Source organism: Bufo gargarizans, chromosome 8 (assembly GCF_014858855.1).
Source record: "Bufo gargarizans isolate SCDJY-AF-19 chromosome 8, ASM1485885v1, whole genome shotgun sequence".
NCBI classification, from domain to species: domain Eukaryota; kingdom Metazoa; phylum Chordata; class Amphibia; order Anura; family Bufonidae; genus Bufo; species Bufo gargarizans.
In genome coordinates, this window is record NC_058087.1 from 150,329,150 (window position 1) to 150,355,454 (window position 26,305).

Below are 26,305 nucleotides of genomic sequence, written 5' to 3' on the forward strand. Positions count from 1 at the left end.
CGGTGAGCTCCGCACCTCCTCTGCAGTTTATCCTGACAAACCACCCCAGTTACTATATTTGGATCCCCAAAGTCTGCCTAACGGTGCCCTGAGTCCTCCAGTACCTGTAATATTGCAGCAGGAGGAGAAATGACCGTCCGGAGAGGAGCCAAAAGCGCCAACAGGGATATCCAAGATGGCGCCGGATCTGACACGCTGAGGCGCCGAGAGCGCGCTAGGGAGGTTCAGCGGGAAGCAGCAGCTAAGGCCTCTTTCACACTTGCGTTGTCCGGATCCGGATCTCCACTTGCCGGAATTACACGCCGTATCTGGAAAAACGCAAGTGTACTGAAAGCATTTGAAGACGGATCCGGATCCATGCGAGCACGTCATCCATGTGCGTGGGGCGCCCTGACGTCACTCTGGAGCGCCCCGGGAGCCGCACGGACGGTAAGTATGCTGCTCCCCTGCTCCCCGCTACACTTTACCATGGCTGCCAGGACTTTAGCGTCCCAGCAGCCATGGTAACCACTCTAAAAAAGCTAAACGTCGGATCCGGCAATGCGCCGAAACGACGTTTAGCTTAAGGCCGGATCCGGATCAATGCCTTTCAATGGGCATTCATTCCGGATCTGGCCTTGCGGCAAGTCTTCAGAATTTTTGGCCGGAGCAAAAAGCGCAGCATGCTGCGGTATTTTCTCCGGCCAAAAAACGTTCCGTTCCGGAACTGAAGACATCCTGATGCATCCTGAACGGATTTCACTCCATTCAGAATGCATGGGGATAATCCTGATCAGGATTCTTCCGGCATAGAGCCCCGACGACGGAACTCTATGCCGGAAGACAAGAACGCAGGTTTGAAAGAGCCCTAAGCTGGGCAAGTATGCCCGTAATGCAGCCTCAACCCCAGTAAAGAACAGCGGTGGCAACAGGCAACATCCTCCCACTGATTCAGAGGAAGAAGAAGATTCTGCTGAAGGCACTGCAGCCAGGCATGTCTCTGACACAAGTGAATCCTTGCTAAGTTATAAAAACAGAGCTGAGATGGATGCAGACCTAGAGCCAGAAGAACCTACTCTTAAGGACGTCCTGCGAGCCATCAATAAATGCAGTAAGTCCTTAACCGCTCTCACAATGCAAGTGGGTACTATTAAAGAGGACGTGTCTATAGTGCGCAATGATTTAAAACAGTTGGCGGAACGTACTACTGCTCTAGAAGGTCGCATGGGGGATCTGGAGGACGCCATACCACCTCTCAGAAGGGAAACGAGTGAACAACGTAAGCTAGATGTTATTGCGGCCAAACAGGATGACTTGGAAAATCGTCTATGCAGAAATAATGTGCGTATTGTGGGAGTACCAGAAAAAGTAGAAGGGCCGAACCCTACTGATTTCTTAGAAAATTGGATTAAAGAGCAATTCGGGGCAGAATCCCTCACTCCGCTTTTCGCTGTGGAAAGAGCGCATCGGGTTCCGACCCAGCCCCTACCACCAGGTGCCCCACCCAGACCAGTGCTCATGAAAATACTCCATTATAAAGGACCAGGACATTATTCTCAGAAAAGCTTGTGAAATGCTTGCAATGTCTATTAACGGCCAGAAGGTGTCACTCTTTCCTGACTATTCTCTTGAGGTCCAGAAAAGGGCGAAATTCATGGATATAAAACGTCGCCTGCGAGTTCTCAACGTGTCCTACTCTATGCTTTATCCGGCAAAATTGAGAGTAGTTGCCTTAGGTACTACCACACTTTTTTGAAGACCCAAGAGAAGCAATGAGATGGCTAGATCGTCATGAGCGGCAACTAAGTGTGGCGGAACCACAGGCAGATGGGGACTGAATTATTCTCTCTTCTGATCGCCGTTGAATACTTGAGTATATTGTACTGAATGCATGCATGAGAATGTGTTCTTGAATGTTTATGCTGCTATGCACTAAAGTTTCCGTTTTGATGGCACTGTTCTCCCTTTCTAACAAAAGATATTAGGGATTCATATAATATGACTAGGTTTGAGATTATATTGAAATTGCATAGTCCGAGGGGGTGATAGCGGTGGGTCCAAGGACTCTACAGGCCCCAATGATTGCAGATTCTATTTAAATTGTTCTGTGTTACATGGTTTAAAAGTTTTACCTTTGTATTTTACTACCACTCCCCTCACGGGGTAGTCAACTATGGGGCTGGACCCGGTGGTGCTGACGGGTTTTGATTACTGATCCCACGGTCCTGTCATGGGAGTTTTTGCGGGGGCCTGTTGGTACGGCCAGTAACATACATACATAGTACACAAGGCCGAAAAAAAAACTTTGTCCATCCAGTTCGGCCTGTTATCCTGCAGGATAACCGTCCTTTAGTTCCAATTGTTTACATGGGATGAGGATAGGGAGGGTTCCAAGGGTCGCGGTTAGGGAAAATTGGGCTCATAAGAGGTACGCTTTAATTAGTCACTTGCTGATGTTTGATGACCATGGCTAGCTCCGTAAATCTTCTGAGCTGGAATGTGAGAGGGATTAAGGGCGCCAACAAAAGAAAAGCAGTTTTAGACAGTGTACGACAGCACCAGCCTTTAATATGTTGTTTGCAGGAAACTCCCTTGCTCACTCCTTTCTGGGCTGGACATAGCTTCCACGCCACGTATTCCTCATACGCCAGGGGAGTGAGCATTCTAATTCATAAAAATATTCAGTTTACCTGCATCACCAAAAGAATTGATGAGGAAGGGAGATATGTATACCTGCACTGCATTTTATTTAATGTCGAATGCGTTCTTATAGGGATCTATATCCCTCCGCCCTATTCACCATCGCTGATAAGGAAAGTGATCTCCTTTATCGCGGACTTGCCACAGGTTCCCACTTTACTTTTTGGTGACTTTAATACTGTTCCCTGTCAGAAATTAGACAAGCTCAGTCAAACCTCTGTGATAAGTGAGGGTATTACTCCCTTTACGCGCTTAATACAGGAGGCGGCGCTTTTTGACTTCTGGAGAATGAGAAATCCGGATGTGCAACAATATTCTTGTCACTCTAGTTCGTATGGCTCATTATCTAGAATTGATTTGGTGCCAGGAAATGAGACTATGGGCCATTTCATGCAAGATATTGCTTACCCCCTAGGAGGCTGTCTGATCATTCTCCGTTACTGACAATCATTACCTTACAGCCGCGCTTGCAGCAGGGAGACAGGTTTTGAAAATTTAACCCGAATTGGCTGCATATACTAGTAGATGTATCAGATGTTAAGCAACAATTGGCAGAATTTTTCACTTTTAATTTACCTACTGCCTCGTGGATGATTGTTTGGGACGCGCTGAAAGACTTTCTTCAAGGGATTCTCATAGCGAGGATTAATGGGAGAAAAAAGGAGACTAGAGAAAAGGTGAGAAGACTGACGCAAGAAGTAGCGGAAACTGAAGCTGAGTTTATATTAAGTCCATCTGTAGATTATGAGAATAAGTGGAGTGAGGCCCAAAAGGTGCTGAATGATTATTGGTGAATGCGCAGAATAGGAGATTCTTTCAAAAACAGCGGTACTATAAGGAGGGAGAAAAGACACAGAGATTGCTAGCTCTCTTAACTAAGGCCCAACATCAGTCCAGCTTTATACCAGCTCTGCATAATTCAGTAGGGTCGATATGCACCTCCCCGGAGCAGGTGATAGAGATCATGTATTCCTTTTACTCCAATTTATACTCCTCCAAAACTACTGCCTCTGAGGCTCAGATGGAAGACTTTCTGGTCCCACTTGACCTCCCTACTCTTACACAAGACCAACAATCTCAATTAGATGCCCCCATTTCCCTTATGGAATTAGAAATAGCACTGCGAGACATGTCCAATAATAAAGCCTCTGGGAGGGATGGACTACCAGCTGAAGTATATAAAACCTAATCCTCAGTACACCTGCCCCAGTTAGAAGTATTTAAAGAGGCTCATACCAGTAAGGCCCTGCCAGCTTTCTATGAATGAGGCCATTATTGTAGTTATCCCAAAACCTGGGAAAGACGTCCTAGAGGCAGAATCTTACCGACCCATTTCCCTATTGCAGGTGGACATCAAACTGTTGGCGAAGGTATTGGCTAACCGTTTGAACCTTGTGATTAAGTCTGTAATCCACTCTGATCAAGCCGGATTCATACCCAACATGTCAACGGCTGTGAATATTAGGCGACTGTACCTGAGTATTCAGGAGGGCCAAATTCATGCGTCGGATGCAGCCAAAGCATTCGACAGTGTGGAGTGGCGATACCTCATTATTGTACTGAAGGCCATGGGATTTGGGTTAGGGTTTATTAATTGGGTACAGTTACTATATGCACGTCCTACTGCTAGAATACAGGTGAATGGCAATCTTTCTGACTCCTTTGAACTGCACAGGGGGACTACACAGGGGTGCCCTCTTTCACCGCTATTGTTCGCAATCGCGGTGGAACCTTTGGCAGAGGCTCTCCGTAAAGCAGAAACGGTGAAGGGTATCGCTTGTGGGTCAATAACAGAAAAGGTTGCTCTCTATGCGGACGACCTTTTGCTATTTCTTGAGGACTGGACCTCCTCCCTACCAGCAGCTATGCAAATCATTAATGATTTTGGGCGTCTATCTGGCTTGACTATTAATCGGACAAAGTCAGTGCTAATGCTTTTGGGAAATACTGCACAGACAGACCATAGTTTTACCGCGGGCTTGCAGATTGTACCCTCCTTTAAGTATCTGGGCATACAGGTATCGGCAGATCCTCGAGATTTTTTCCGTTTGAATTAATTACCGCTACTGGATAAATTCAGACGGAAAATCCAAGTATGGATTAAATTCCCATTGTCACTTATTGGTCGTACCAACTTGTTAAAAATGATCCTTATGCCACAGCTCTTGTACATTTTACATAACTCCCCGTCCTGGATCCCCTTAAGAATATTTAATTCTATTAATGCAATATTCCAAGACCTCATCTGGAAATAAAAAACACCCCGAATTAAACTTGCGGTGCTGTGTAGATCCAAAACCCAGGGGGGGTGGAGTGTCCCCTATCCACGGATGTATTATATAGCGGCCCAATTACAGCATCCTTGAGGATGGGGAGAAGTAGATGGGTTGAACACTGCTGGGCAAGTTGTTCAGCAGCTTATCCATGCTAAGAACCTAATGGCAGCTTTGGAGGGCAGAGTTTTCTATGACAAGGGTAGGCAATATGGTATTACACGCAGTATGGTAAAAAGCTAAAGAGATTGTAGGAATCCAAGGGTATACACAACTTACCCTGATCTGGCCTAATTACCTGTACAAGGTACTAAATACGGTAACAACGTGAAAGTATGGGATGTCTATGGTCTTAATGAGTGTGTCACTATATGAGAATAACTGTCTTAAATCCTTTAATATGTTACAGCAGGAGTTTGGTCTGCCTAAGACGTTATTTTATGTCTACCTTCAGGTACGGCATGCTATACAAATACAAGACCGTAAGGAGAAAATAGTCCCTGCTGATTCGCATTCGATTATTACTCATATTACCTCCCAAGGGGATACAAGAGGGGTGATCTCCTCATTCTATCTGAGCTTAATGGAGGCGTTACACAAGGCCCACCCACTGCAGTTATATTCCAAATGGCAAAGTGATCTAACAGTGGAACAATAGAATGTGTCGGCAGATAAGAACCATTTGGCCCATCTAGTCTGCCCAATATACTGAATACTATGGATAGCCCCTGGCCCTATCTTATATAAAGGATGGCCTTATGCCTATCCCATGCATGCTTAAACTCCTTCACTGTATTTGCAGCTACCACTTCTGCAGGAAGGCTATTCCATGCATCCACTACTCTCTCAGTGTCAAGGAACCATGAACCAGACGTACAACAAGAGATAAGTGGAAATAAGAAGGCTTTATTGAAAATCAAGCTGTGGGCAAAAGTCCAAACGGGTGGCTAAACTGAAGCAGGGTCTTGCGAAGCCAGAGGTCAGGAACCAGAAGGGTAGTCAGACGAAGCCTGGATCAGGAACCAGCAGGGTAGTCAGACGAAGCCTGGATCAGGAGCCAGCAGGGTAGTCAGACGAAGCCAGGATCAGGAACCAGAAGCAGCAGCAGTCTTAGAAGCATGTGAACACAGGAGGACCAAGCAAGGAACTGAAGCCACAGACCTCCTATATATATGAGCTAGGCATCCAGCTCCTCCCAGTGGGAAGGAGAAGCCGCAGGGTGGGAGGCTACAAGAAACCCAGAAACCAAGATGGCCGCCAGCACATGTCAAACGAAGGAGAACAGCAAGAAGGTAAGACCATGACAGTACCTCCCCCTCAAGGGCCCCTCCTCCGCGGAGTAAAGAACGGTTTCTGAGGGAAGCGTGCGTGGAAGGCTCGGAGCAAGGCAGGAGCATGGACATCTGCGGAGGGAACCCAGGAACGCTCCTCTGGACCATAACCACGCCAATGGACCAAAAACTGCACCCGACCGCGGACCAGGCGTGAGTCCAGGATATTGCTCACCTCATACTCCTCACGATTGCCCACTTGGACCGGACGAGGCCGAGGAACCGAGGAAGTGAAACGATTACACACCAGTGGCTTCAACAGGGAGACATGAAACACGTTGGAGATCCGCATGCCAGGAGGAAGCGCAAGGGCATAGGCTACCGGGTTTACCCTGCGAAGCACTCGGAAGGGACCAACAAAGCGAGGCGCCAGCTTGGGAGTGGGCACTCGAAGGTTGAGGTTGCGGGTGGACAACCATACGCGGTCGCCGACCTGGTAGGAAGGAGCGGGCGCTCGTCTGCGATCAGCCTGGAGTCTCTGGCGCTGCGCAGAGACCTCAAGGGACCTCTGGATCTGTACCCAAGAAGCACGTAGGACGGAAAGGTGATCCTCCACAGCCGGAATATCCTGGGGAGAGAATACCTCCGGTAACACGGCAGGTTGGAACCCATAATTGGCCATGAAGGGAGACGTCCCAGAGGAAGAGTTCACCGCCGTGTTCCTGGCAAACTCAGCCCAAGGGAGGAGGTCAACCCAATTGTCTTGGTGATCGGAGACATAGCAACGAAGGAATTGCTCCAAGGCCTGATTGGATCGTTCTGCGGCCCCATTGGACTGAGGGTGGTAGGCCGAGGAGAAAGAGAGATGAATCCCCAACTGGGAGCAAAAGGCGTGCCAGAACCTGGACACAAACTGACTCCCCCGATCCGACACAATCTCCTTGGGCAAACCGTGCAACCGGAAGACCTCCCTGGCAAAAATCGAGGCCAACTCTTGTGCAGAGGGTAACTTCTTGAGAGGAACACAGTGGCACATTTTGGAAAACCGATCCACAATCATGAGAATGACCGTATGGCCTCGGGATGCAGGGAGGTCCACAATGAAATCCATCCCCAGGTGTGACCATGGACGCTCCCGCGTGGCTATGGGTTGCAAAAGGCCCAACGGAAGGTGCCGAGGGGACTTACTCTGGGCACAAACGGAGCATGCCGCTACATATGCGGCGATGTCGGAACGTAGAGAAGGCCACCAGAACAGACGTGAAACAGCCCAGGACAGCTGATTCTTTCCAGGATGCCCCGCGGCCTTGGAGTTATGGTAGGTTCGCAACAACCGAGTGCGCAACTCCTCAGGCACAAAACATCTGCCGTTGGGTCTCCCAGAGGGAGCACCAGATTGAGCCGCCAAAATCTGCTCACCCAGGGGAGAGGTCAGGCTGGTGCGAATAGCGGCCAGGATCTGATTCGGAGGTATGACCGAAGTTGGAATCGACTCCTCCCCGGACAGCTCGGAGTACTGCCGTGATAACGCATCCGCTCTGATGTTCTTGGAACCGGGTAGGTAGGAGACCACGTAATTAAAACGTGACAAGAACAGAGCCCATCTGGCCTGACGTGGTGTCAATCTCTTGGCCTCAGAGAGGTAGGTCAGATTCTTGTGGTCCGTCAGGATGAGAACCGGAACCACCGAGCCCTCGAGCAAGTGCCTCCATTCTTTAAGGGCCTGCACGATGGCCAATAACTCCCTGTCACCAATCTGATAGTTGCACTCCGCGGAAGACAGTTTCCGGGAGTAAAACCCACAAGGAAGCAGAGGACCCTCTGGTGTTCTACGCTGAGACAGAAGGGCGCCTACTCCCGTCTCAGACGTGTCCACCTCGAGGACAAAAGGCAACCCAGGGTTGGGATGCGACAGAATCGGAGCCGACACAAAGGCGGACTTTAGAGCCTCAAAAGCTCGGATGGCCTCGGGCGGCCAGACCTGGTGATTACTGCCCTTCCTGGTCAGATCCGCAAGAGGCTTGGCTAGCATGGAAAAGTCCCTGATGAACTTCCGATAATAATTGGCGAAGCCCAAAAAGCGCTGCAGGGCACGAAGACCACTGGGCTGGGGCCACTGTAAGACAGCCGAAACCTTCTCAGGATCCATGGAGAACCCCTCAGCGGAAATGATGTAACCTAAGAAGGTTACCTGGGATCGGTGAAATTCGCATTTCTCAAGCTTACCGAACAGCTTGTTCTCTCGTAACCGTTGCAACACTCGTCTGACATCCAGAATGTGGGCCTCCATGGATTCAGAATATACCAAGATGTCATCCAAATAGACCACCACACACTGCTGCAACAGGTCACGGAAAACATCGTTGATGAATTCCTGGAAGACTGCGGGCGCATTGCACAACCCAAAGGGCATAACCAAGGATTCATAATGACCGGTCCTGGTGTTAAACGCGGTCTTCCACTCATCGCCCGCCTTGATCCTTACCAGATTATATGCCGCCCTCAGGTCGAGTTTGGTAAAGACCGTGGCCCCTTTGAGGCGATCGAACAGCTCGGAAATCAAGGGTATCGGGTAAGCGTTCTTGATCGTGATGCGATTGAGACCCCTGTAATCGATGCAAGGCCTCAACTCACCGCCCTTCTTTTTCACAAAGAAAAATCCAGCCCCTGCCGGGGACGAGGATTTGCGAATGTGTCCGCGTGAAAGCGCCTCCCTCACGTACTCCTCCATGGCCTCATTCTCCGCTACCGACAGTGGATAGACTTTGCCACGAGGAGGAACGGCACCAGATTGTAACTCTATGGCACAATCGTATGGGCGGTGCGGAGGTAGGGCAACCGCACGCACCTTATCGAATACATCCCGGTACTCCTCGTATTCAGGAGGCAACAGAGAGTCCGAGGAAGTACACAGCAACTTGACAGGCCCATGGATGCAACTAGCCCCACACTGCGGTGACCACGAGAGGATCTCGGCCGATCTCCAATCGAAAGTCGGATTATGCTTCTGGAGCCAGGGGTACCCCAAGACCACCGAGTAGTGTGGAGACGAAATAACCTGGAGACAGACCGACTCTCTGTGAACGGCACCAATGGCCATCCCCACTGGAAGGGTCTCCTGAGTCACGTGTGGCGGCAGAAGGGGTCTACCGTCTATCGCCTCAAGAGCCAGTGGGGAACCTCGAGGCTGCAGAGGAATGGAATTGGCGGCAGCGAACACACTATCAATGAACAAACCACCAGCACCAGAGTCCACCAACGCCTGGGTCGTCACCGAGCCCCCGACCCAGGAGAGGACAACAGTAATCAGTGGTTTGTCAACACGGGAAACCGGGGACGAGGAGACTCCACCCAAGATCTGCCCCCGACAGGATCTCAGGTGCGAGCGTTTCCCGGACGGTTCGGGCATGCCAACCGAAAATGCCCACCGAGACCACAGTACATGCATCGGCCCTCGCGTCTCCGGAGTACCCTCTCCCCCTCGGACAGGCGAGCAAACCCCAGCTGCATGGGTTCACCCCCAGACAAGTCATCCCCAGGAGGCGTGGGAGGAGAGGGAGGCACGGGTGGGACAGCAAACGTAGGCGCCAATCTGTTAGAAGACCTCCGCAGGCTCTCCTTAAAGGAAGGTCTCTCCCTGAGTCTGGTGTCAATCAAAATCAGGAAAGAAATAAGGGACTCGAGCTCCACTGGTAGGTCCTTAGCTGCAACCTCATCCTTCAAGGCATCCGAGAGACCATGAGAGAAAGCAGCGACCAGAGCCTCATTATTCCAGCCCACCTCTGCTGCCAGGGTACGAAACTCAATGGCGTATTCAGCTACGGATCGTGAACCCTGTCTGATGGACATAAGGAGCTTCGCAGCAGAGGCAGCACGAGCCGGCACATTGAATACCTTCCGAAGAGAAGCAACAAAACCGGAAAACTCGGCAACCACCGGATTGTTGTTCTCCCATAAAGGGCTGGCCCAGGCCAAGGCCTTGTCCGAGAGCAGCAAGATCAAGAAGCCCACCTTTGATCTCTCAGTAGGAAAGGCATGTGGCAGCAACTCGAAATAAATGCCCACCTGGTTAAGGAAACCTCGGCACTGAGTTGGCTCTCCCCCAAAGCGCTGTGGAAGGGGGGCAGAACCGGTCATACCCCGAAACACCGCAGGCGCAGCAACAGGTGTCGGGGTAGACTCTGGCGCAACAACCGGAGCGGCAGTAGGAGCGGGCCCAGGAGCGACAACCGACCCATCGGCAAAGGAAGCTAAATGAGCCGTGCGTTCAAGCAGGGTTTGCAACGCCACAGTGAACCGACCCAACAGGTGAGCCTGCTGATCAAGTCTGGCAACCAGCGTAGGTAGCGAGGATGGCCCTGTACCGTCAGAATTCATGGCTTGGTCCTAATGTCAAGGAACCATGAACCAGACGTACAACAAGAGATAAGTGGAAATAAGAAGGCTTTATTGAAAATCAAGCTGTGGGCAAAAGTCCAAACGGGTGGCTAAACCGAAGCAGGGTCTTGCGAAGCCAGAGGTCAGGAACCAGAAGGGTAGTCAGACGAAGCCTGGATCAGGAACCAGCAGGGTAGTCAGACGAAGCCTGGATCAGGAGCCAGCAGGGTAGTCAGACGAAGCCAGGATCAGGAACCAGAAGCAGCAGCAGTCTTAGAAGCATGTGAACACAGGAGGACCAAGCAAGGAACTGAAGCCACAGACCTCCTATATATATGAGCTAGGCATCCAGCTCCTCCCAGTGGGAAGGAGAAGCCGCAGGGTGGGAGGCTACAAGAAACCCAGAAACCAAGATGGCCGCCAGCACATGTCAAACGAAGGAGAACAGCAAGAAGGTAAGATCATGACACTCAGTAAAGTAATACTTCCTGATAATACTTTTAAACCTTTGCCCCGCTAATTTAAAACTATGTCCTCTTGTAGAAGTTTTTCTTCTTTTAAATATTCTCTCCTCTTTTACCTTGTTGATTCCCTTTATGTATTTAAAAGTTTCTATCATATCCCCTCTGTCTCGTCTTTATAGAAACATGGAAGAAGGTATTAGAAGACTTCCCGGTGGTAGCGGTAAGTGAGACCCACAGAGTCTCACAATTGCTATTACTACATAGTGTACAGGACTCCAGTCCTTTTACACAAAATGGGGTATAGGACAATGATACTTGCCCTAGATGTGGCGCGCACAATGCCGATTTAGTTGACTTAATGTGTAATTGCCCAAGGCTGTGAAGATATATGTCAGATGTGAGGAGCTTAATATGTAATGTGTTTGATATAACTATTGATCTAACTCCTACAGTCTGTATTTTGGGGTATACCAAACTGATACCTGCTACCCCTGAGCTTAGAATAGCGATCACAAGAATCCTTTACCAGGCAAGGAAGTTAATCACTTGATTGCCTCTGTCCCCCTGGCTAGCCAGAATTTAGTGGATAAGATTCATATGCTAGTGAGACTGGAGAGTTATGTATACCAAAAATGAGGAAGTAATAAGAAATTCAAAAAAATATGGTCACTTTGGCTATCACATTATAATGTTGTGGTGTAATGTTGTAGACTTGTTGCTTTGAATGGTGATGAAAAGGTATCTCACGATGATCTGTGAGTACGACGGGGTGATAGTTGGCGTGGATGCTGGATTTGCATGTGAAAAATGAAGAGCCAATGGGAAGTCGAGTAATGGCTTATCATGGCAAGATCTTCTGGGACTATGGTTCTTGGAGTAACATGAAGCCATCATCGATGCCTCTCCTATGGACTTTCTTACAACCGCGGAACCGAGACTCAGGGTGTGGGGAGGGAGGGTTTATGTTTTCCCCTTTTTCGGCGTGTTTGCATAAAATCTTATTGAAAATCAATAAAAAAGATTTGATTTAAAAAGATGTAATGTCTCCTCTATATAAAGGACCAGAAGTGCAGCTATGTAGTAGATACAGTGTATACCGTGATTAGCTACTATCTGTACTGACTCTCCAGTGTTTTCTGTGGGATGTACAAAAAGATAGAGGGTTATATTTCCAAGTTTTGGGAGAAATTTTCTCCCAGAGTTTGTGAAATACGTGGATGGGAGCCATTGGGGGGATGTGTTTTTATCAAAATATGGATGGTACAAGTGGGTTGTCCTGCTTATAAGAGTTGACAGAGATAACAGAGCAGAGAGAGCAGACAGGCAAAATGATTCTATTAGGATTAAAGTGATTGCCCAGTTTGCACAACACTTTGGTCTACTGGTAATTCGCTGATCGAGGGGCCCTGCTTCCTGTACCCCTTGCATACTTACATAGGTCATACGTATGAAAAACATCATATGTTCATCATGTCCTACCAAGGAATTTGAAGAGGATGCAGATGAAGGGAAGAGGTCTGGATATCTCATATACAGACGTGGACAAAATTGTTGGTACCCTTTGGTCAATGAAAGAAAAAGTCACAATGGTCACAGAAATAACTTTAATCTGACAAAAGTAATAATAAATTAAAATTCTATAAATGTTAACCAATGAAAGTCAGACATTGTTTTTCAACCATGCTTCAACAGAATTATGTAAAAAAATAAACTCATGAAACAGGCATGGACAAAAATGATGGTACCCCTAACTTAATATTTTGTTGCGCAACCTTTTGAGGCAATCACTGCAATCAAACGCTTCCTGTAACTGTCAATGAGACATCTGCACCTCTCAGCAGGTATTTTGGCCCACTCCTCATGAGCAAACTGCTCCAGTTGTGTCCGGTTTGAAGGGTGCCTTTTCCAGACTGCATGTTTCAGCTCCTTCCAAAGATGCTCAATAGGATTGAGGTCAGGGCTCATAGAAGGCCACTTTAGAATAGTCCAATTTTTTCCTCTTAGCCATTCTTGGGTGTTTTTAGCGGTGTGTTTTGGGTCATTGTCCTGTTGCAAGACCCATGACCTGCGACTGAGACCAAGCTTTCTGACACTGGCTAGTACATTTCTCTCTAGAATTCCTTGATAGTCTTGAGATTTCATTGTACCCTGCACAGATTCAAGACACCCTGTGCCAGACGCAGCAAAGCAGCCCCAGAACATAACAGAGCCTCCTCCATGTTTCACAGTAGGGACAGTGTTCTTTTCTTGATATGCTTCATTTTTTCGTCTGTGAACATACAGCTGATGTGCCTTGGCAAAAACTTCGATTTTTGTCTCATCTGTCCACAGGACATTCTCCCAGAAGCTTTGTGGCTTGTCAACATGTAGTTTGGCATATTCCAGTCTTGCTTTTTTATGATTCGTTTTCAACAATGGTGTCCTCCTTGGTCGTCTCCCATGTAGTCCACTTTGGCTCAAACAACGACGGATGGTGCGATCTGACACTGATGTTCCTTGAGCATGAAGTTCACCTTGAATCTCTTTAGAAGTCTTTCTAGGCTCTTTTGTTACCATTCGGATTATCCGTCTCTTAGATTTGTCATCAATTTTCCTCCTGCGGCCACGTCCAGGGAGGTTGGCTACAGTCCCATGGATCTTAAACTTATGAATAATATGTGCAACTGTACTCACAGGAACATCTAGTTGCTTGGAGATGGTCTTATAGCCTTTACCTTTAACATGCTTGTCTATAATTTTCTTTCTGATCTCTTGAGACAGCTCTTTCCTTTGCTTCCTCTGGTCCATGTCGAGTGTGGTACACACCATATCACCAAACAACACAGTGATTACCTGGAGCCATATATATAGGCCCAATGGCTGATTACAAGGTTGTAGACACCTGTGATGCTAATTAGTGGACACACCTTGAATTAACATGTCCCTTTGGTCACATTATGTTCTGTGTTTTCTAGGGGTACCATCATTTTTGTCCATGCCTGTTTCATGAGTTTATTTTTTTACATAATTCTGTTGAAGCATGGTTGAAAAACAATGTCTGACTTTCATTGGTTAACATTTATAGAATTTTAATTTATTATTACTTTTGTCAGATTAAAGTTATTTCTGTGACCATTGTGACTTTTTCTTTCATTGACCAAAGGGTACCAACAATTTTGTCCACGTCTGTATATAAAAATGAGTTTCTGTCCTGTCTGTCTGTCTAGACGTTCTTTATGCATGACCAAACGACTGGATCTTCTCCAAATTTGGCACACAGGTACATCAGGTGTCCGGGAAGGTTTTACGTCCTAGAGAGTCTCAGCTCTCCAGGACGTACCGTTACTGAGATATTCCCCAAAAATCCCCCCCCCCCCAAACACAAGCCTGCAATTCTTTCTCTTCAAATCCCAACTGCCATAAACACAGTTTTACTCCAGGTTTCCATAACCACCCAGCCATATTTCTTTACTGCTTAAAGGGGCGGTCACTGTGAAAGTCATAGTTAAAGGGGCGGTTACTGTGAAAGTCACAGTTAAAGGGGCGGTTACTGTGAAAGTCACAGTTAAAGGGTTTCTACCACTTCGGTTTCACATATTTGGCTGTCAGACACTAGCGATCCGCTAGTGTCTGCTCTGCCCAACCATCCTAATATAATTGCTTTTGGGGCAGCCGTTTTGCTAAAAAAAGAACTTTTACTAATATGCTAATGAGCCTCTAGGTGCTATGGGGGCGTCATTGGCACCTAGAGGCTCCGTCTACCTTCAGAAACTGCCACCGCCCAGCGCGTCCCTCCAGCCCGCCCATCTCCTCCTGAATGCGATCCTCCTTGTGAGCGTATGTATTCTGCGCATGCGCAGTGAATGTCTGACAGCTTCCCTGCTCAGACATCTCCACTGCGCCTGTTCCTTGGAGCACTATGGCGTCATCGCGCAGGCGCAGTGGAGATGTCTGAGCAAGGAAGCGGTCAGACATTCACTGCGCATGCGCAGAATACATACGCTCACAAGGAGGATCGCATTCAGGAGGAGATGGGCGGGCTGGAGGGACGCGCTGGGCGGCGGCAGTTTCTGAAGGTAGACGGAGCCTCTAGGTGCTAATGACGCCCCCATAGCACCTAGAGGCTCATTAGCATATTAATAAAAGTTCTTTTTTTAGCAAAACAGCTGCCCCAAAAGCAATTATATTAGGATGGTTGGGCAGAGCAGACACTAGCGGATCGCTAGTGTCTGACAGCTAAATATGTGAAACCGAAGTGGTAGAAACCCTTTAAAGGGGCGGTCACTGTGAAAGTCACAGTTAAAGGGGCTGTCACAGTGAAAGTCACAGTTAAAGGGGCTGTCACAGTGAAAGTCACTATTAAAGGGGCGGTCACAGTGAAAGTCACAGTTAAAGGGGTGGTCACAGTGAAAGTCACAGTTAAAGGGGCGGTCACTGTGAAAGTCACAGTTAAAGAGGCGGTCACTGTGAAAGTCACAGTTAAAGGGGCGGTCACTGTGAAAGTCACAGTTAAAGGGGCGGTCACTGTGAAAGTCACAGTTAAAGGGGTGGTCACAGTGAAAGTCACTGTTATGGGGGAAACAGTTGATATCTTTTTACAACACACGGAAAAATAAAATGAAATAGTTGAAATATACCCGTGCAAAGCCGGGACCTTCTGCTAGTCTCTTATATACACTCAACTAAAGAATTATTAGGCACACCATACTAATACGGTGTTGGACCCCCTTTTGCCTTCAGAACTGCCTTAATTTTACGTGGCATTGATTCAACAAGGTGCTGTTAGCATTCTTTAGAAATATTGGCCCATATTGATAGGATAGCATCTTGCAGTTGATGGAGATTTGAGGGATGCACATCCAGGGCACAAAGCTCCCGTTCCACCACATACCAAAGATGCTCTATTGGGTTGAGATCTGGTGACTGTGGGGGCCATTTTAGTACAGTGAACTCATTGTCATGTTCCAGAAACCATTTTTCCAGTCTTCAACAGTCCAATTTTGGTGCGCTTGTGCAAATTGTAGCCTCTTTTTCCTATTTGTAGTGGAGATGAGTGATACCCGGTAGGGTCTTCTGCTGTTGTAGCCCATCCGCCTCAAGGTTGTGCGTGTTGTGGCTTCACAAATGCTTTGCTGCATACCTCGGTTGTAACGAGTGGTTATTTCAGTCAACGTTGCTCTTCTATCAGCTTGAATCAGTCGGCCCATTCTCCTCTGACCTCTAGCATCAACAAGGCATTTTTGCCCACAGGACTGCTGCATACTGGATGTTTTTCCCTTTTCACACCATTCTTTGTAAACCCTAGAAATGCTTGTATGTGAAAATCCCAGTAACTGAGCAGATTGTAAAATACTCCACCAACAACTATGCCACGCTCAAAATTGCTTAAATCACCTTTCTTTCCCATTCTGACATTCAGTTTGGAGTTCAGAATATTGTCTTGACCAGGACCACAACCCAACATGCATTGAAGCAACTGCCATGTGATTGGTTGACTAGATAATCACATTAATGAGAAATAGAACAGGTATTCCTTATAATTCTTTAGGTGAGTGTATATAAAAATTAATTTCTGTCTGTCTGTCTGTATGGACGTTCTTTATACGTGACCAAACGACTTGACCTATCTTCACCAAATTTGGCACACAGGTACATCAGGTGTCTGTAAAGGTTTTAGGCGGAGTCTCAGCTCTCTAGCATGTACCGTTCCTGAGATATTCCCAAAAATGACCCACATTAGCCAATACAAGCCTGCAAGTCTTTCTCTTCAAATCCGAACTGCCATAAACACAGGTTTTCATAACAACCCAGCCATTTTTATTTACTGCTTAAAGGGGCGGGCACTGTGGAGGTCACTGTTTTTAAAGGGGCGGGCACAGTGGAGGTCACTAATTAAATGGGTGGGCACTGTGGAGGTCACTGTTATTAAAGAGGCAGGCATTATGAAGGTCCCTATTACAGGGGCGGTCACTGTAAAGGTCACTGTTAAAGGGGTGATTACTGTTAAAGGGGCAGTCACTGTGAAAGTCACTGTTAAAGGGGCAGTCACTGTGAAAGTCACTGTAAAAATGGTGGTCACTGTGAAAGTCACTGTTAAAGGGGCAGTCACTGTGAAAGTCAATGTTAAAGGGGTGGTCATTGTGAAAGTCACTGTTAAAGAGGTGGTCATTGTGAAAGTCACTGTTAAAGAAGCGTTCACTGTGAAAGTCACTGTTATAGGAGAAGTCACTGTGAAAGTCACTATTATAGGAGAAGTCACTGTGAAAGTCACTATTATAGGAGAAGTCACTGTGAAAGTCACTGTTAAAGGGGCGGTCACTGTGAAAGTCACTGTTAAAGGGGCGGTCACTGTGAAAGTCACTGTTAAAGGGGCGGTGACTGTGAAAGCCACTGTTAAAGGGGCGGTGACTGTGAAAGCCACTGTTAAAGGGGGAGCCACTGTTAAAGGGACAGTCACTGTGAAATTCACTGTTAAAGGTGCGATTACTGTAAAAGTCACTGTTAAAGGGGCGGTCACTGTTAAAGGGGCGGTCATTGTGAAAGTCACTGTTAAAGGGGCGGTCACTGTGAAAGTCACTGTTAAAGGGGCGGTCACTGTGAAAGTCACTGTTAAAGGGGCGGTCACTGTGAAAGCCACTGTTAAAGGGGCAGCCACTGTTAAAGGGGCAGTCACTGTGAAATTCACTGTTAAAGGTGCGATTACTGTAAAAGTCACTGTTAAAGGGGCGGTCACTGTGAAAGTCACTGTTAAAAGGGCGGTCACTGTTAAAAGGGCGGTCACTGTGAAATTCACTGTTAAAGGGGCGGTTACTGTGAAAGTCACTGTTAAATGGGCGGTCACTGTGAAAGTCACTGTTAAATGGGCGGCCACTGTGAAATTCACTGTTAAAGGGAAGTCACTGTTAAAGGGGCAGTCACTGTGAAATTCACTGTTAAAGGGGCGGTTACTGTGAAAGTCACTGTTAAATGGGCGGTCACTGTGAAAGTCACTGTTAAATGGGCGGCCACTGTGAAATTCACTGTTAAAGGGGCGGTTACTGTGAAAGTCACTGTTAAATGGGCGGTCACTGTGAAAGTCACTTTTAAATGGGCGGGCACTGTGGAAGTCACTATTAAAGGGGTGGTCAATGCTAAAGTTGCGTTCTTTGTTAAAGGGACGGGCACTGTGAAAGTCATTGTTAAAGGGACAGGTACTGTAGAGGTCACTGTTATTGGGAAAACTGTCGATATAACAGAACACAAAAACTGACAGAATCCATCCACCTCCAGTAGATCATCCAGCCACACATATGTCCACTAAACACCCCACCCAAACAAGACACACACACATCCCTTCCAATCCACATTCCAATGCTCCCTTCACTCAGCACTCTACCACATACTCACGTACGACATCCACACGCCACACCAACCATCCGACCACCAAACCCACCTCCAGACTACCAACCACAACAATACCCCCGAACCACCATCCAACCTCAGTCAATTTGCCACCAACGGTCAGGCACATACGCCAACGAAATCAGGATGAACGTCAATTAAACACCCCCAAACCGAACATGCAACCAACAGGATCACTCAAAAATACCGACCCCATAGAACACAATTCCTTTGCTATTTACTCCAATACTCACTCTGGAACCCCCATATACTTCACTCCACCATCTATACCGCATTGAGAGAGTCAACCTCTCACCTCACCCTTGGATCTTCCCCAAGGGTGTCCACTGAACCTCCCCCCAACCTCCTTTGGGTCCACGGATCCCATAACAGCCTTAACCGGGTTAGACTCTTCCATCTATGAGGACTCTTTACTCACCATCCACAATAGCAGCTATTTAGTGGATCCACCCCTTTCCCCTTACCGTACCAACAACGCATCCGTATATTTTTTATCGCTTCCGAGGACCCTGACCCCACAAACTACATATGTCCTCAAACGTCCATCAGGGAACACATCCATAATAACCGATTTCTTCAAACCAAAAATGACACAACCCCAAAATGGCACCAAAAGAAAAAATGCAGACGAGGATGGAGAGGAGGAACAGCTGAACGAGACACCAAAAGCAAAAGAACCAAAGAAAACCCCCCAGAACAAACACAGTCCAAAGCGGAACAAAACCACACAATTGTGAAAATATTCCACCTTTCTGGATGTACTCTGACTACAGCACAAACCACCTTACTACAAAAAGGGTTATCCTTCTGCCCAGTGGAGAAGTTCAATGAATTTGAACTATTCATTGATCTAAACTCATTCATCCGAAAAATCACCCTACAACGACACTTCGCCATTCAAGCCAAACAACCCACCACAAACCAGAAAAAAGACACCACACAAGGTCCAGAGGTAGACAACACCCTACACACTGAACTTAAACCAAAGTCCTCCTTCAATCCCATTTACCACAGAGGCAATCATATAAACACCTTCTTCTCCCTTGTCTCTAAAGACGTTAGAGACCTCAACAGAAATACCAAAATCAAAACAAATCTTACTATAAAAGAAAGAGGCCCTGAAAGAACTGAGTAACAACGACGACATCACAATAAGGAGTGCAGATAAAGGAGGTGGGATCGTACTACAAAACAAAGCCGACTACATCAAGGAAGCACAAAGAATCCTGAACGACACATCATATTACATACACCTCTCTCATAACCCACTCAACGAGGACACAAAGGAACTAGGAACACTACTGAAACAGGCAGAAAATGACCTCATACTAATGAAAAAAGAAAGGGAATTCATCACAATTGATCATCCAACCACAGCTATCTTCTATCACTTACCAAAAATCCATAAAAACACTGAAAATCCGCCGGGGAGACCAATCATATAACGCATCAACTCCCTCAATAGCAATCTTTCACATTACGTTGACCTATTTCTACAAAAACATGTTACTAATCTTCGCTCTCACCTGAGAGATTCCGCCCAACTTATATCCTTGTTAAAAGAAATCAAATGGGACTCCACTTATCGCTGGCTGACACTAGATGTTGCATCCCTATATTCCATCATTCCACACGAGGCAGGTATCAATACATCTAAATACTATTTGGAAACCGATGAATAACTCTCCCCGGAACACAAAACATTCATTACAGAGGCCATCCGGTTCATTCTAACACATAATACATTTACATTTGAGAACTGCCTATACAGACAGCAGAACGGAACCGCTATGGGGACGCGTTTCGCGCCCTGTTATGCAAACTTGTACATGGGACGCTTCGAGAATCTCTTTATATACAGTGAACACAATTGGAACAGTATGATCATGTTCTACAAACGATACATTGACAACCTCATAATCATCTGGAAAGGTAGTAACGAAGAGGCCGAAGCATTCATTTCATACCTCAATACCAACACCTGGAATCTGACCTTCACAGCCAACATCTCTATCACTTCGATTGAATATTTAGATTTACTCCTTTTTTTCGACAATGAAACCATCCAAACAAAAACCTTTTTAAAAAAGGTAGACGGAAATAATTACCTTGATTACGGAAGTGCACACTATAGAAAATGGAAAAATAATATACCATACAGTCAGTTCAAACGGATAAGAAGAAACTGTTCAACCAAGGAGGACTTCACCACACAAAGCCAAACCTTACGCAGCAGATTCCTGAGGAAGGGATACCCAAGCAAAATCATTGAAAACGCCTACTCCAAGGCGAATGCTCTAAGCCAAGAAGAATGCCTAGTGACCAAAGTCAAACCAAAGGAAACTGAAGACCCCAACCACTATAGAACATCATTAATCACCACTCACAACCCCAACCACGATACCCTAAGGGGAATCCTGTCAAAACACTGGCATATTCTAACCAATGATCCATACCTCAAACCAAAAATACCGCAAAGACCAAAAATCACGTTTAGAAAAGCGAAATCCCTAAAAAACATTCTGGCCCCAAGTAAACTAAAGAAGAAGAAACCAGCCCCCACCAGCAGAATCAGCTGGTGCCCTGATCCCGTGGGCAGCTTCAAGTGCGGCCATACTCTATGTAAATGCTGCAGCAACATTTCAAACAAAATCCAAACTTTCAGAAGCAATCATACCGGCGAGGAATTCCATATCAAAAGTTTCATAAATTGTTCTACTTCATACATGATATACCTCCTGGAATGCGGATGTGGCCTGCAGTATGTCGGCCGGATCATCCAGGCCTTAAGAGAACGCACTAATAAGCATCGGTAAAATATCACCAAAGGGTATCTAAAACACAGCGTCTCTAGACATTACCTAGCCACCCATAACCAGGATCCCTCAAAATTGTCCATCACTCCATTGGAACATATTGAGGCCAATCGCCCGGACAGATACAGAACCCTCCAAAGATGCGAGATGTTCTGGATCTTCAAGCTCAACACGCTTGAACCCAACGGACTCAATGAAAGCATAGAAAACCAGTGCTTCTAATATCACCATCCCGTGCATATACGACCCTTACAGCTCTACCCACCTGAACCAATCAACCTATCACCCTTCACCACCAACCCTCTTTTAATATTTTCTCTATATACATATATATATTTTTATTATTTATTTACTTTTTTTATTCCTCATCTTTATTATTATTATTTTTTATTCTCCATTTCTATTTTTTATTTTATTATTATTATTTATTTTTTCTATATTTTTATTTTCATTTTTATATTTATTTTCTTTCGTTCTTTCTTTTGTTCTGCTTTATTTTCCTTTATTTTCCTCATTATCAATTGTATATACATATATTTTCTTGATATATTTTTTCATATATTTTTCATATATATATATATATATATATATATATATATATATATATATATATATATTCCTTCCTTTCTTCTTCCCCTCATCAGATGGGCCACTTGGTACCACCTCTATACAAGCAGCACCTCTTTTTACTGACATACCACCATTCCCATCCTTTCCCATCCCCACCTTCCGTGACTTCCTCCCATAAGAATACCCATCAAAGTAGTTCTTAATGCACACCCCTCCCATAGCCACAACATCCCACTAGCCCCAGGCAATTGCCCAATTCCGGTCACCACTGTCACACAGCCCCAACATCAGTACATCCAGCCAGGACTACACTTTTCTTATCGCAGCATCAACAACTCCTGTGACACCGCCCTCCCTGTCACACTAGCAGCAGCAGTAGCGAAACACACATCATTTATATCAGCCGGGCTCCCCAGCCTCCGGCATCTATGACCGCCCCCCCTCACACACCCCTGCCACGCTGCCGCCCACCAGCCCCGCCTCATAACTCTGGAAAGCGCACGCTCCCTCACACTGCACACTACACGTGCAGCAAGCACAGCAGTGCCGCAACAGCAGGACACTCCCCAGCAATCATCATCAGGTAAGCACCGATCCTCCTCCTATGCCAGCAGCCACTACAACACCAGAACACTGGCCACAAATATTATCCAGACGCCCCATTATCAGGTTACCTACACCATTTATCACTATAGATTAAACTTCTACACCAATGCTAACCACAAGCTATAGAAGCAAATGACTATATGATGTGGCAACAGGCCAATAATACATGTTCATATTATTATGTGCTATTGAGTGCGTGTGTGTATATATATATATATATATATATATATATATATATACACATATACATATACATATACATATACCCTTAACTGATTGCTCACAACCCTAGACATACAGTTCCCAACACACCAATCTACAAGCAAACAACAACAAAAAACAACACAAAATGAAATACATGACCCCAAAAAAGTTCATTTCATTTGACCTACCAAACCTCACCAAATATTATTTTTATTTTTATTATCCCCACCACTTTGTTCATTGACCACACTAACGCTGACTAGCATTCCTTCTGAAAGGGACCTCCAGGAGAGTGCACCAGCGGGCTCACGTTGCCAAGGATACAGGTACCGTAGGCATTCCGTCTCATTACAAAACACTTATGTACAGTACAACTTCCAGTTTCAAACAAGAGAATAGCAAAGTCTAGCACTCCTATCCAGATGATAGCATTTTACTTTGAGTTGAAATTCTCAAATAATTGTTCCTTTAGGAAAAAAGAAAAAATATTATCATTCTCCCCCTTGCAAGGGACTCCCTTCATCTACACTCTAAACCATGTACTTTTACCTATTTGTTCCTGCGTACATCTAGACCCTTACACAACCAGGAAACCGTCCTATACAGCTATATATACCCCCAACAGGGTCTGTGTCAGCTTTTTAATTTATTTTTTAGATCTATAATCCATTTTACCTATATCCTTTAGCCATTTTTTTATCTATTTTCTATTTTTCACTTTTATCCTCTATTTTATCATTTGTGTAAACAATCATCCAGCCAAAACACTGAACCAATCTATTACTTATGGATATATATTACGTTTATGCTTATGTTTATGTTTATGGTTTTGTCTTCATCCATTGATCCATCCACGCATTCAAATAATTTTCTATATATACAGATATAAATGCGTGTATGTGTGCTTGTACGCACGTATGTACACACACAGTTTCAGCTATTGTCCAACTATTAATATTAATATGAATTTTTGATTATTTATACTTTTACATTATTTACACCTTTGATTCATTTACTACAGACCGCTGTAACAACCATATGTTTTTTCAGACTTGATAAAGGGGTCCTGAGTACCCCGAAACGCGTCGTCTTTTCAAAATAAAAAATCTCGTATCCAAGCTCGGGTTGTGATTTGCGCCTTAAGTCCATTGGCTCGCCGCACGTATCCAGTGCAGACGAGACCTTTTTTATATATTCCGATATCTTTTTACGACACACGGAAACATAAAATGAAATAGATGAAATATATCCGTGTGAAGCCGGGTCCTTCTGCTAGTACTTTATAAATCCGAGGAAACCATTAATGCATGAAATTGAAATCCGCTTTTGTAGCTGGGGGGCGACAGCCATTACCCCTGCAGATTCACATTGCATCTATCATTTTGTTTCAGATATATTTACTGGAAAGTGAATGCTTGTTTATGCTGGTTTATTGTTACTATAAGAGTAAACTTTCGTCTTTCTACTTCTCTTAGGCTGTAAACCCTAGAAAATCCCTTGTCCTGTTTTATGTCCTGAAGACCTCACCGCGGCTCAGCATGTTAGGCATGTATTTGTTTGATTATACAGAGACCTTTTTACCGTTCATCCACTCTACATGTCCTCTGCAGGAGGAGGATGAAGAAGACGTTCTAACCAAATTCAGAGTAAGTTTTCACTGATTTGTAACATGTTTTTAAATCTATTTTTACCTAATTTACTTTACTCAGTCTTCTTATTGGTTTTAAGTAGTGTTAAGCGAATTTGGTCCAAAGTTTAGAAAAACTTTGATTTGCAGCAAAGCCGAATTTCCTTTTGCTTCGTGGTTAGGGATCAGGTTTTCCTAAAATGGAGGCTACACATGTTAAAAAGTGAAAGTGAGAAGCCTGGGAACACAAGATTACCCATAATGCCGTGCAGTCAGCCAATCCACAGGTAGCCAACCCCCTGTGATGTTCCCCACGGTAACTGCCATTCTCCTGTGAGCTCAGCATAGCGAGACGTGGCAAGTGCTTATGCGCTAGGGACAGTGTTGCTGCAATAATCCAGCTGCCATGTTTGATCCATCCCCCATGTTCTGCCACCTTGTCTTAACCGTAATAATTTTAAGAGGAAAATACTGCTAGTTTCATAGTATGGAGTAATCCCAGACCTTATAGAGGGATCCCCATGGGATTATAGCAATCCCTGTTGTGGATGCCTCAATTTTTTTGCTTTGAGGAAAGTTTTCTGGCCTCAATACTGTGTACCATCTCTGGTACCATCTGGTACCGTTTTCATTTTTCTTCCCTATATTCCTTCCTTTCCATTATTGCCAGTCGCAGTAATTAGGATACTTTCATACTTGTGTTAAACTTTTCCGGTATTTTCTCCGTCCAAAATTCTGGAACACTTGCCAGAATGCCGGATCCGACTTTAATTTCCATTGAAACGCATTAATGCTGGATCCGGCACCAAGTGTTCCGGAAAAACTGATCCGGTTTTGCGGTCTGCGCAGACCTTTAAAAAAGTGAAAAAGATAAAATACCGGATCCGTTTTTCCAGAAGACAACCAGAGAGAAGGATCCGGTATTGCAATGCATTTGTGAGACGGATCTGCATCCATCTACAAATGGTATCCGTTTGCATACAGATTGCCGGATCTGGCAGGCAGTTCCGGCGACTGAACTGCCTGCCTGAATCCAACAGTGCAACTGTTTCAAACACAGAGACCTGCCAGCAGATACAGCAGATACCCGGCAGCCATGGCCCGGTTGCCGAAGTAAATATACTGTCGACGGTCAGAAAAGGGTTAACTTCCAAGCTTTTGCACTGAGATTAGGCCACTAAGTGGGAAGAATATGATTAAGCATAGTGTTGAGCGCGAGTATTCAAATTGCAAATTCTTTTGAGATTTTGCAAATATTTAGAATATAGTTCTATATATTCGCGAAATCGAATATAATTTTTTTTATATTTTTTTATTGTTATATTTTTTTCTTTCCCACTTCCCTAAAGTTGTTCTTACCTGTCCTTTGGATTCCTGGCTTCTTGGCTGCTCCAGTCAGTGCCCGTTGCCGCTTCTGCCGACTTCCGTGCTTATGGAGCGTCCCCATCACCATGGGAACATCTCCATATACTAGATTTGAGAATTACGTTGAAATTGCAATTCGATTAATTTAAGTTATAATAATCGAATTTCAATTTCAACTTAGCACTGCTATATTCCATATTCGTTAATTCTAGGCTAATATGGAATATAGCAGTGCTAAGCTGAAATCATAATTCGATTAATTCAAGTTATAATAATCGAATTGCGATTTCAACTTGGACCTGGTTTACTATGGCTGGCTTGGTAGAATTAGCGAATATGACGAATGTATTCGTCATATTCCACAAAACGAAGATAACGAATGTATTCGTCATATTCCACAAAACGAAGATAACAAAATATTCTCCATCTTCAGTTTAGCTACCTATTCATCAACTTCGCTAATTCTAGCAATCATATAGGAAAGTTTACTATAGAGACAGCTCAGTTTAATTCGCTATGCGATTATATTACTGCTTTTTTTTTTATAAATAGAATAATTATAATAATTATCAGGCATTATAATTATTCTATTTATTAAAAAAATAAAAAAAAGTAATATAATCGCATAGCGAATTAAACTTAGCTGTCTCTATAGTAAACTTTCCTATATGAT

At 45.3% G+C, this 26,305-nt stretch overlaps 1 protein-coding gene across 2 annotated transcripts in view; it reads left to right on the forward strand.

Annotated features, from left to right (window-relative positions):
- Positions 1-26,305, forward strand: part of LOC122945702 (bifunctional apoptosis regulator-like) — a 106,033-nt gene that overhangs the window by 58,690 nt on the left and 21,038 nt on the right. For both annotated transcript variants that reach the window (XM_044304857.1, XM_044304858.1), the window contains exon 6: positions 24,116-24,286. In XM_044304857.1, the coding sequence (XP_044160792.1) occupies positions 24,116-24,286 (171 nt within the window). The remainder of the gene's footprint in view (positions 1-24,115; positions 24,287-26,305) is intronic.